Source organism: Echinops telfairi, unplaced genomic scaffold (genome assembly GCF_000313985.2).
Source record: "Echinops telfairi isolate 266 unplaced genomic scaffold, ASM31398v2 ScPeMD7_7424;HRSCAF=8462, whole genome shotgun sequence".
NCBI classification, from domain to species: Eukaryota; Metazoa; Chordata; class Mammalia; order Afrosoricida; family Tenrecidae; genus Echinops; species Echinops telfairi.
In genome coordinates this window covers 63,076,536-63,088,593 of record NW_022111324.1, presented here as the reverse complement: position 1 = coordinate 63,088,593, position 12,058 = coordinate 63,076,536, and the positions used below count along the sequence as shown (strand labels likewise).

The following is a 12,058-nucleotide window of genomic DNA, read 5'->3' as shown; positions in this document are numbered from 1 at the left end:
AAATCTGATACAGGCATTTTTTCTTTCACATCTATGTATAATTCAATTAAATAAAGGAATTGGCAACAATGCTTCCACAGTGAAATCATTTTCATTCTTATAGTTTAGGAATATAAATGCTTTCTGTTAATCACATTTTGATTAGACAGTCACTAGCCATAATATGGCCCATTACAAAGCCCTGGTAGCATTGTAATATACATATTGGGCAGCTAACTGAAAGGTTGATGGTTCAAACCAACCAGCAGCTCCAAGAGAGAAAGATGAGGTTGTCTGCTCCTATAAAGATTTAGAGTCTCAGACACCCTATATAGGGTTGCTTATGCTTTGGACTGCTAACTAAAGAGGCAGCAGTTCAAAATCGCCCACGGGTCCATGGGCGAAACACAACATGGGGCTTTCGAGTCCTGTGAACAGTTACTGTCTTGAAAACTCACAGGAGCACTTCTGCCCCGTCCTCTAGGCTCACTGTGGATCGGGATCCACTAGATGGCCATGAGTCCTGAGTCAGGCTGAACTCAAAGGTTCCAAATTCTATTATCAAATCCACTGTAAAGGTCAGATCTGCAACAATCAAGGGAGTGGCACAGGGTGGGGCAGTGTTTCCTTCTGTAGGGGACCAGCAGGAGTCAGGCCAACATGACAGCAGCTAAAAGCATGGTGAAATTTCTTGGTCTCTCCTAAATAGTCAAAATTCATAAGTCTGAGGATGTCAGGAGTAAATTGGATGAGCGTAAAGGCTCTCCGGAGGCATGAAGACCTGTTCGTGCTGCACTATTTAGCATCAACTTGATTGAAGAGACCTTTAAGGGTCCACCAACCATCAGCCATGATCTCTCAAGCCCACTGCTGCAGTTCACTGTACAACCACCTTGCTTTTTCTCTGCTCCAACTCTTTTTCTGGGACCATAGCAACAACCTCCTGATTCAGTGTTGGTCTTCGGGCAGCCCATAGACCAATACCATTTTGTGTGTGTGAACTCTTTGTAGTCATCCCGCAAGTCTGACTACCTCCCACTCAGCTTAAATTTTGCTTCTCCCGTGAAAACCTACTCTGAGTCTCCAAGTCTATGTCAACTATTCATCCCAATTTGCTCTTAGTGCTTTTTTTATCTTGTCTCTCCTCTCAATCCTTTAGACTGTAAGCACCCAAGGCAATGACTGGATGTTACTTTGATATTCCACATGTCTGTAAAAAAAATGTATTACCTAATAACTTATCAAACTCATCTTCACTGGAATTTGAGGGAAGGAATGTAGAAATAAAATAATGAATAAATTAATGAAGTTGCATATTAACCTCAGGAAACATCACTTAAGCCTCCTTACTCACGCCTTCCTTTTTTGACATCCGGAACTGTTTCACGCTATACCTGTCTTCTGTTTTTCTAACACCAAATTATTTGCCACTGAGCTGACTCTGACTCATGGAAATCCACATGTGTCAGAGCAGACCTGTGCTACATAGGTTGCCAATGGCTTAATTTTGAGAAGTGGATCTCCAGGTCTATCTTCCGAGATGGTCCTTGAACCTCCAAACTGAGTTAGCAGCTGAAGGCATCAGTCATTTGCCCCACTCCAGGACACCTTATCTGACATCTCCCTTCCTTTGTCTGTATTCCCCTGTATGGTTTAAGAGCTGTGCTCTGACACTTAAGTGACTCTACAAGTGGTCAACAAAACTCCCACTCATTCCTTGCTACAATGTATGCTTTAAAATTGTCATTGTTTTATTAAATTATTTACCGGGTACAGTAGTCATGTGTTAAACCCTATAGAAATGTAAACAAAATGATAGCAGGACCAGATGATCCTGTGGTTTTGTTGAGGTGGAAGAATGCAGACACATAAAACTCTGTCAAACAAAGCAATATGTAAATAGGAAAGTGGTAAATAGAAGTCACTGGGAGAGGAGAGGAATGGCTTGTCAGAAAATACTGTAGCGTAGAAGCAAGCCCTGAGCTGGATCTGAAAGAGAGCCTGAATTTATTGGGAATCTGGATCTGACCATTCTTTTATCAGGCCAGGAGTGGGTGATAAAGTTGGCAACCAGATTCAACTGGTTTGCCTGAAACTCAGGATGTGCAAACAGATAGTGCAAGAAATGACTGAGGAACTGATGTCTACATTTCAGTCTGCTCCCACAGTCTGGTGTGCTCACAGACTCAAACTTAGACACGGAGGACTTAGTGGTCAGATTTTCATGTGGTCAGATTGAGGGTAACCAATAGTCGTGAGGCTGCTTTATGAACGTGTTTAAAGAACTCTAGATTTTGTTGCTTGCTGAAAGCGAGGAGGACTTGAAACACTGGCTGATAAAATCAAGGATTTCAGGCTCAAAATGGAAAAAAAAGATCCTCATAACCGAACCAATAGGTAAAATCAGGATAAACAGAAAAGAGTGAAGTTGTCAAGGAGTTCATCTTGCTTAGATCCACAATCAATGCTCATGGAAGCAGCAGGCAAGCAATCAAACAACGCGTTGCTTTGGGTGAATCTGTGCCACAAGACCTCTCTGAAGTGTTGGAAGGAAAGGATGTTACTTTGAGGACTAAGGTGTACTTGACCCTAACCATGGTTTTTCATTGTTTCATATGAATGTGAAAGTTGGACATTGAATAAGGAAAAGCAAAGAAGAATCGACATTTTAATTATGGTGCTGGCAAAGAATACTGAAAGCATAATGGACTTCCAAGAGCACACACAGGTCTGTCTTGGAAAAAGTACAGCCAGAATGTTCCTTAGAAGCAAGGGTGTTTAATAAGCACGTACTATGGACATATTATCAGGACAGACCAGTCCCTGGAAAAGGACAGCATGCTTGTTAACGTAGAGGGGCAGCTGAAAATAGGAAGGCCCTCAGCCAGTGGAAATGACACAGTGGCTACAACGATGACTGGAACTTAACAATCTGGGGGATGGCATCGGGCCAGGCAGTGTTTCCTTCTGTTGTACCTGTGAAGGGTCACTATGAATTGGAAATGACTGTGTAGCACCTAACAACAACTAGTTAAAACTGGATCCATTTGGCTAGAACATAGGAAATGCCGGGGGTAATAGCTTGTGATAGCAATGACAGGGGTGATGGGTAGGACCAGGTACAGGAGGGGTCGGGTGTGTTCAGTTCATTCTTTTTCGCTGATTGCCTTTTCTCTCTCTCTAATCAGAGATAGGAAATATGTACTTAACTTCACTCCGTTTTATGGTTATTTTAAACTTTGCTTTCTCTCCTGACAATTCATTACTCTAGCCAATCTGACAAATAGTCCTAAACTGCAATTATTTGACACTCAGGCTTGCTAGCCCTGCAGGGAGCTGGTTCTAAAGTTTAAGGATCATCTGGTAGAAAAGTCTTGGCAAATCTCTTACCTTTGCTGATTGGTTTGCTTTCAAACCTCAACTTTGGGGTTTTCTTCACCATTCGTATCATATTTATTTAACTGCCAGAACACAAACAGGTTGAAGAAAATCTATCAGGTGATCAACACAAGTTACCCACTAAGTATCTGGTAGCCTTCCCTTTCTTTGTCAGGATCACAGAAATAGTAGCTACAATAGCCAGAAAGATCTAGAGTCAAATGTCCATAATAGCTTTGAGACACTGAGCGAATGACTGAACCTTTCTTTTCATCAACTAGAAAAGAGAAGGTGACTATAGGACCGACCTACCTCACAGGGTATGCGAATGTTAAATGACATCATCCTTGTATTTATTGCCATGCACTGATCTGGACTTTAAAGCTACAGAGAGAGAAAAAGGAAACAGAGGAAAAGGGGTGGGTTGGGAGGAATTAATCCAAAGTGTTTTGAAATAAAGAAAATGTTGAGCTCTGCCTTCTAAAGACTTAATTAGTTTGAACTTTATAAAATGGCTGATATTCTATCATTTGTCCAGCAAAGATGGTGATCTCTTACATTTTAGCCTACCGCCTACAACACTTCTTCATGGGCACTGTAGGCACAGGGGCTTTTTAATAATCAAGCCTCCTTTCACAGTGATCCTTCCCACAAATCCGCATTGTTTATCAGCATACACAAAGCCCTCTCTTCCAACTCCTGACTCATCCTCATTAGAGGTAAATGAACCCCAAACCAAACTCACTGCCATAGAGTCGACGCCAGCTCCTAGTGACCTGTAGGGCAAGGTAGCACTCCCCCTGAGTTTTAGAGATTGTGACTCTTTACGGGGCTAGAAAGAGTGGCTGGTAGTTTTGAACTGCAGGACCTTGCCGATTGCAGCCCAGCAGTAACCACTATGCCAACGGGGCTCCCTAAGAGAGGTGGTAATACACCTTAAATAATGCCCTCTTATTCCTAAATTGCCTTTTCATGCTGAAGCTATTTTCCTATAGGTTTTTGCTTTGTTAGTCACCTACTCAGACCTCCTTGCTCCTACTACCCAGCATCTCCACGAAGATTCTCAGAATCTCCAGGACAGGTGGAAACTTCCGTCAAGTCCAGATGGAAGCAGGGACTCACTATACTCCTGTATACGTGCAGACAAGCTTCTCCGGGGCACCAGCTGATTTTTCCCTGCCGTCATCTAACTTTACCAAAGGCAGAATACAATGGAGATGGTTATTCAAGAGAAGCCTGTCTCCCCGCCACCAAAGGGTCACAACCAAGACACCCCCTATCTATAAAGAAAAGAATTTAGGCTGATTTGTTTTAAGACATTTTGTTCAGCACAGCTAGTCTTTTGAAGAAAATAGGGCTATCAAACTGAATTAATAGTTTTCCTCTTAGTGATGTTCCTACTCTAGCTCCTTAAAAGGAAGAGAGGGGGAAAAAAAGATTTAAAAAAGGATCGTTTGATTGACTTGTCCCACTGTAAAATATGCACCTGCTTTGGAATGAAAGCACCAAGAGAAAGGGGGGGAAAAGTTGAATAATTGAACTTTTTTTTATTTGTAAAGATAATCAGGGTTTTTCTGATTACATCTTAACTTCATAAATGTTAAATAACCTATCAGCATCTAGTTGTTGTAAATTATGAAAAGGAGCATTGCGAGGAATATTAACCAACGAAATCCTTGTTCTTTAGTGAACAAGAAAATGTGTTATGGCAGCTTGTCATGGTGCGACTGGTAACTTTGACACCAAATAACAAAACTGCCATTTGTACTTATGCTAAATTGGTTCACTTGAGCTTCCACTTCTCCTGCTATGACATAATGTATGAACTGGGGAACTGACCAAGTCGTGCGGCTCCCCAGCTGACTTTAACAAATATGCCCATTTCATTTCATTTACTCATCAGAATACCAGGGGGCTCAGCAGTTTCAGACTCATTGCAGATGGTATAGGCTTTGCAGGGACGCAGGGGGCTTTCATGTCACATCCCTGTAAGTTACGACAGTGGAGGGGGCTTTCCTTCCTAAGTGCATGTCATTGTTTGACATGTTCACAGCTTACAGGAATGTTTTCTGTTTCAACACCTCATAGGTTTATGTAAAGGGCATTTGTGTCCTATTAACCAAAGTGTGAAAAATGCATTTTCCAGTTTCATGCTTTGGCCAGCCATGTTGAAACCTAGATAAAGATTACATCTATATTTGAAACCTGGTGGAAGCACAATTTTGTTCCCTGAGCCCCGGAGAGTTCTGTCCTTTTCAACAGAGCAGTCTCCTCCTGAAGGATAAGACGTCTGGAAACAGACCGGTAGGAACAGGAAAATGCAGCCTCAGACGAATTGGAGAAAGGACTCCTTCAAATGACTATTAAGAATGAATAATACACTACCTTAAAACAAATACAACTTGGCCAGATCACAGTACACATACAAAGTAAAAAATTGATAGCTAATTGCCAATATAGAGACATTTACTTAAATCAATGTAACATAGCACTTTTTTTGGGGGGAGGGTAATCGAAGTACCTGTATTTGAAAGATAGATTCAGAAGTGACGGCATGTAAAGACAATGTCACAGACGTTGTTCACAAAACTTCATGGTGTGTGCATCTCAGTGTGGGAAACCTAGTTTTCAGGACATCAAATAGCACCTATATCTGTTAGTTCTGTCAGTAGTGATTCTTACTTTTTCCCTTTTGTCTTGTTGGTCTCACATATCTGTTCTGTCTCTCTGAAGAGTCTCTCAAAATTATTCTTTCACCCCTCCCCACCAAGTTTTCTGGTGCAACATCCAGATATTAAAAAAGAGCATAAATGTAGAAGGAGTTGCTGTAGTCTCAGATGGGTGGTAGTTCAAGTCTTGGCTGAGCCAATAATGACTGTGCCATCCAGAACAGATTACTTAACTGAGCCATTTTTAAAATAAATAAATAAAGTAATAATGCTCATCTTTCAGTAGTGTGTGAGGCTTCACTCATTCATTTAATCAATCAACATTATTGAGTTTCCACTTTGTGCTAAAATCACAACACTAGAACTAAGGAGGAGTAGAATGTTCCGGCCTTCATAAAGTTCATCTGTTAGAGGCATTAAGTAGCATACTGTATGCTGCCTGGAGTAAAATTGAAATACAAGGAATGACTGTTCTTATATGTGCCATTGCTGTACCCATTGCAATGACTTTCAAGCACCCATCTCCTTACCTGCTCTCTCTGTCACACTTTCAACTCATTATGCACCGGCCACAAGGGTTACCTTCTTATAATAAAAGGTGAGTCATGATGACACCTCTATGGCCTCTTGTTGCTAATTATATATGAAACCCAACTTCCTAGGAGAATGAATTGATAAAATTTAGTAGTTAATTGCATTTGGGAGTGAAACATCCATATGTCAGGAAGCATTTTAAGATTCCAGTTTAAGGCTAGCATTCCATGATGTTCACCTTCCTGACATGATCGCTGAAGACAAATGGGTGCGTAAGCAAATGTGGTGAAGAAAGCTGATGGTGCCCGGCTATCAAAAGATATACCATCTGAGGTCTTAAAAGCCTGAAGATAAACAAGTGACCATCTAGCTGAGAAGCAAAAAAGCCCATATGGAAGCAGCACACCAGCCTGTGTGATCACGAGGTGTTGATAGGATCAAGCATCAGGCATTGAAGAACAAAAAAATCATATCATTGTGAAAGAGGGGAGTGCAGAGCAGCAACCCAAAGCCACCTGTAGGCAACTGGACATCCCTCTACAGAAGGGTCACAGGGAGGAGACAGGCCAGGTAGGGTACAGTATAGCACTAATGAAGCATACAACTTTCCTCTAGTTCTTTAATGCTTCCTCCTCCCCACTATCATGATTCCAATTCTATCTTACAAATCCAGCTAGACCAGAGGACATACACTGGTACAGATAAGAGCTGAAAACACAGGGAACCCAGGACAGATAAACCTGTAAGGACCAATAATGAGAGTAGCGGTACCAGGAGGGGAAGGGGAAGAAGGGGGAACTGATCACAATGATCTACATATAACCCCTTCCCTGTGGGACAGACAACAGAAAAGGGAGACATCAAACAGTGTAAGATATGAAAAAATAATAATTTATAAATTATCAATGGTTCATGAGGGAGAAAGGGTGGGGGTTGAGGAAATGAGGAGCTGATACCAAGGGCTCAAGTAGAAAGAAAATATTTTGAGAATGATGATGGCAACAAATATACAAATGTGTTTGACACATGGATGGATGTAGGGGATTGTGATGAGAGTTGTATGAGCCCCCAATAAAATGATGAAAATAAAAGAGCTATATCATCCATCAGTTTGAAAATCTTAGATGACAATCTAGGTGGACCAAAGACACTGCATGAAGTCACATCTGTGCCCTGGACTCCATGGCTATTTCAATGACAGGTATGTGGTGGGTGGACCAGACACATGTTTGTAGAATTGACTTGAGTGATACCTCTCATATCTTCAAATGAATGCATGAAACAAACAAACAAAAAGATTCCAGTTTAAGGAATGAAAAGGTGGTACTATCATTGTACTTAGGAAGAAGAGCAAGCTTGTGAGTGGGAAGCACAGCACATTCTATTCTGAACCTATTCAGATTGAGGGAGGGTCTATAGAGGGTCCAAGGACAAATACCGAGTGGGCGGTTGAAAGTACTTCTGGAATGCAGGACACCTAAGGTGGGGCTAAGTGTATAGTAATCAATGGGAAGATAAAAAATAAAACTAAACTCATGGCAGTCAGATAGACTCCAACTCATACCATGCCCATATAGAGTTTCCAAGGCTGTAAATTTTTTTAGTAGAAGATAGCCTCATCTTTCTCCCATGAAATAGTTGATGGTTTTGAACAGTGAACCTTGTGGCTGACAGTCCAAAACCTACCTGACAGTGCCACCAGGGCTCCTTAATGATAGGATAGTGGTCATTTAAGTTATCAGAATAAATGCAACAGAGAGTTTAACTGTGATGCAATAGATGTAAAATAAAAACTCTCAATCTGCATTACTAAATTCAGCACAATGTATCACATAATTGACCAGCTCCTCATATTATAGTCAAGAACTCCTTCAGAAACTCCTTGTTGACATTCGTCGCGTATGAAAGTATGAGCATCTTTTATTTGGACTAACTCTTCTGCCCCTTCATCCTTGGAACTACATCTACAAAAAGCAAAACTAATTTATTCTTTAGAGTTTATTTCTCATGGCCCACTGAATCCTGCTCTCTCTTCTCAGTAATGTCCCATGGACTTGTATGTTGCCCTGTTTCCCTTTTTAAAGTTGCTATCAAATCAAATTTGACTCATGGCAACTCTGTGTGTCGGAGGAAAACTGTACTCCATAGAGTTTGCACGGTGTGGTTTTCCAGAACTGGACTGCCAGCATTTTTTCTGCAGTGGCAGCGGATGGGTTTCAACTTTCAAATTATGTGTTAGTGGCCAAGTGCGTTAACTGCTCGCTCCATGCACAACCTCCGTTGTTCCTGTAGCAAAATCAAATTGATTTTTTCTATCGTTTTGTTTTTATTGATGTAATAAAAAGTAAGCATTTAAGCCCACGAGTGTTATAAGCTACTGGATCAATATATATAACAGCATTTCCATTAAAAGATAAAAGTTAATGGAAACTCCATTATAGTATTCATTCAAGGCTCATATCCCCACTTGAAAAAGTGTCTATGACCAAATAAAACTTCAATCACACGCACATACCCCCCCCCCCCAACACACACACACACACACACTTTACTGTCGAGTTGATGCCAATTCCTGGTGACCCTAGGTGTTACTGAGTAATAATAATCTTTACAGAAACAGATTGTTAAGTATTTCTTCAGCGGGACTGCTGGGTGGGTTCGAATTGCCAATATTCCAGTTAGCATCCACGTGCAAACTTGCAAGTGGCTCCACAGGACCTTAAATAAAATGAGTAGGCATTTAATTATATCAAGAGATTGTGAAGTGGCTACAAAGACTAGATTTTCTCTTTTTATGAAGCAGTAGTGAAATATGGCCATTTTTGAAACAAATTTTCTTATGGGTTTAGATCCATAATTTTCATTAACGGAGTAGACTGTCCTGCCTTGATATTGATGTGCTGGGGATTCTCTAAGTAAACTATGATTTAGATATTTTATGGGCTATTATGTCAAGGATCCATGTCAGGCAGGACACACACACAATGCTCTACAGAAAAATTATTGTCACAAGCAATGCTGGTGTTGCTTATCTACTATGAGCGTAAGCAAGCCTAGAAAAAGTAGATGACACCATTTTTAATCCCCTTGTAGCTTAAAGAAAATGCAATCCCATACTTTGTATGTTTGACCAAAATGTATATATTTAAATGGTGTTCTTTCCCTTCATATTGATTGAAAATGGGTGGTACACATTTCTAACTTTTGAAGTATGCATTGTAATATTTCTAATGTAACTTTCATTCAACTTTTAGTCATCACTTGTGCAATAATCTACTCATCAATTTTAAAATTTTGAATATATATTGTTTATAAAGGAAAAATTTTTTATCCATTCTATGCAGCAGACTTTTGTTTCATTTCGTTTCCTCTCTCTCTCTCGTTCTAGGGATTCTCATCCCACAAATGCCTGTGGATTACAATATCTTACTCAATGCTGGAAGTGACACACCTCTGACCTCCCCTGTTGGTCACCACCATTCCATCCTGCTGGAAAACTTAGCACCATTCACACAGTATGAGATCAGGATCCAAGCGTGTCAAAATGGTGAGTGTCTTTCAGTCCACTGACTTGGGCTGAAAAAGTGTTTCATTAAAAATAAAAAATAAAAGCCGTAAAAGAGGAATAGATTCTCAATTCAAATAAAAAGACTAGCATTCCATTTCATATTTGTAGTGGACTGTTTACCCAGAAAAACCCGAGCCTGGCATTGAGTGAAGCATTATGCATTTCTGCACATTAAATCATGAATATTTAAATATATGAAAATGTTGGTTTTGCAAAGTCTTGTTTTATAAGGCACTTTAAAAGAAAAACACCTAGCTCACATAAAGGAGTCACTGGGAATGTAAAACAAAGCTGGTATTACAAAACTTCCATAGAAAAATATATTCACCTTGGTTTTTAAAAATTGTATTCTGAAGGGGAAAGGAAGTCGGGTTTCTCTAGAGGTTGAATTACATCCAAGTTCATCGTACATGTTTTACCGTGCTTGCCTGAACTCTCTTACATACACAGACCCATTTTCAGTTCCATAGTTCAGGCAAGCGGTCAATGAAATCATAATCATCTATCTGAGATGTGTTTGCACTCCATTCCATTCACCTTCCAAGTGGACGATGTTTTAAATGTAAACTGAGATTTAGTGGGGAGAACTAGAAGTAAAGAGAGTGCTCATTAATTATCCCAGTCAGCACCACGACCCATTCCATCCATGGTGTTGCTATTGTTGTCACTGTTTCTAGCTGCTGTTGGGTTGATTCCAACATGACAGGGCCCGTGGGAAGAGCAGATCCGCCCTGGAGCGTTTTCAAGGCTGTGACCTTACAGAAGCAGGTCACCAGGTCTGTCTTCCAAAGTGCATCTGTGTGGGTTTGATTTTCAATTCGGGGACTCCTTAAATAAATGCATTACATATACATCCATAAGTACATACATAGAAATACATTATATCCTTTATGCACATAAAATATACCCAGACCCCAAAACTCATTGCCATCAAGTGAGTTACAACTCATCATGGCCTTAGCTAGTGTTTCTGAGATTGTGAATCTTTGCATGAGCAGACTGACTCATCTTACTCCCTAAGAGCTTCTGGTTGGTTTTAAACACAGACCCTGTGGTTAGCAGCCCATGCCTAATTCACAGAACCACTGGAATTAGGAGCCAATTAGGAAGAGCCAATTAGGAAGCCAACTCATGTCAATGTACAAGTTGCTTCACCTTAATAGAAGAGTAAATAAAATAAAAGTACCAGTCATGTACTTAACATGTAGGGAACCCTGGGAGTGCAGTGGAGAAGCACTCAGTTGTTAACCTGTTGGGAGTTTGAACCCATCAGCTTCTCAACTCAAGATGTGCCAATCTGCTCCCCTAAGAGCCAGAGTCTTGGAAATCCTGTGGGCAAGTTCTACTCTGACCTGCAGGATTTTTATGTGTTGAAGTTGATGCAGAACAGTGGTGTGTAGATGCTTTAACACGCAGCCTGTAGTACCCAGATTACCATGTTTTTAGAAACTTCCATTTCCAAATGAATGTTATTTCTCATGCCGTTGGTTATAACTTCAGGGATTTTTAATTTTCTGATGATTCAGCTCAGAAATTGGAAGTAGCTAGGAACACATCGTGGTTTGTAAGTCAGAAGGTGGTTGCTTCCCTGCTTCAGCTGTCTCCTGACCAAGTTGGAAAGAGCTTTAAACTGTTGTTTCTCTGATTTGAATGTAGAATCAACTTCTATTTCCCTATGCTCCTGAATCTATTGTGTATTAAGACAATATGTTTCCATTTTTTGTTTTGTTTTGATTTCTGAGTGTTTTGAGAATGGATATCATTTTTAAAAAAAATATTTGCCAAAAGAAAATATTACAAGTGTGCAAGGTGTGTAGGTCATACACACTTGAGAAATGCAAGAACATTATTGTTAGATCTCTCTGGAGCTAGATTTATACCTCGGTCCTTGGCTCCGCGCGAGAAAGAATTCACGCCGAAGCCTGGTTCG

The 12,058-nt window shown here is 40.4% G+C and overlaps 1 protein-coding gene across 1 annotated transcript in view; it reads left to right on the top strand.

Moving 5' to 3' along the window:
- The window catches only part of USH2A (usherin), a 949,135-nt gene that overhangs the window by 778,564 nt on the left and 158,513 nt on the right, over positions 1–12,058 (top strand). Inside the window, exon 59 of the mRNA XM_004700145.2 lies at positions 9,949–10,107. Coding sequence (XP_004700202.1) covers positions 9,949–10,107 — 159 coding nt within the window. The remainder of the gene's footprint in view (positions 1–9,948; positions 10,108–12,058) is intronic.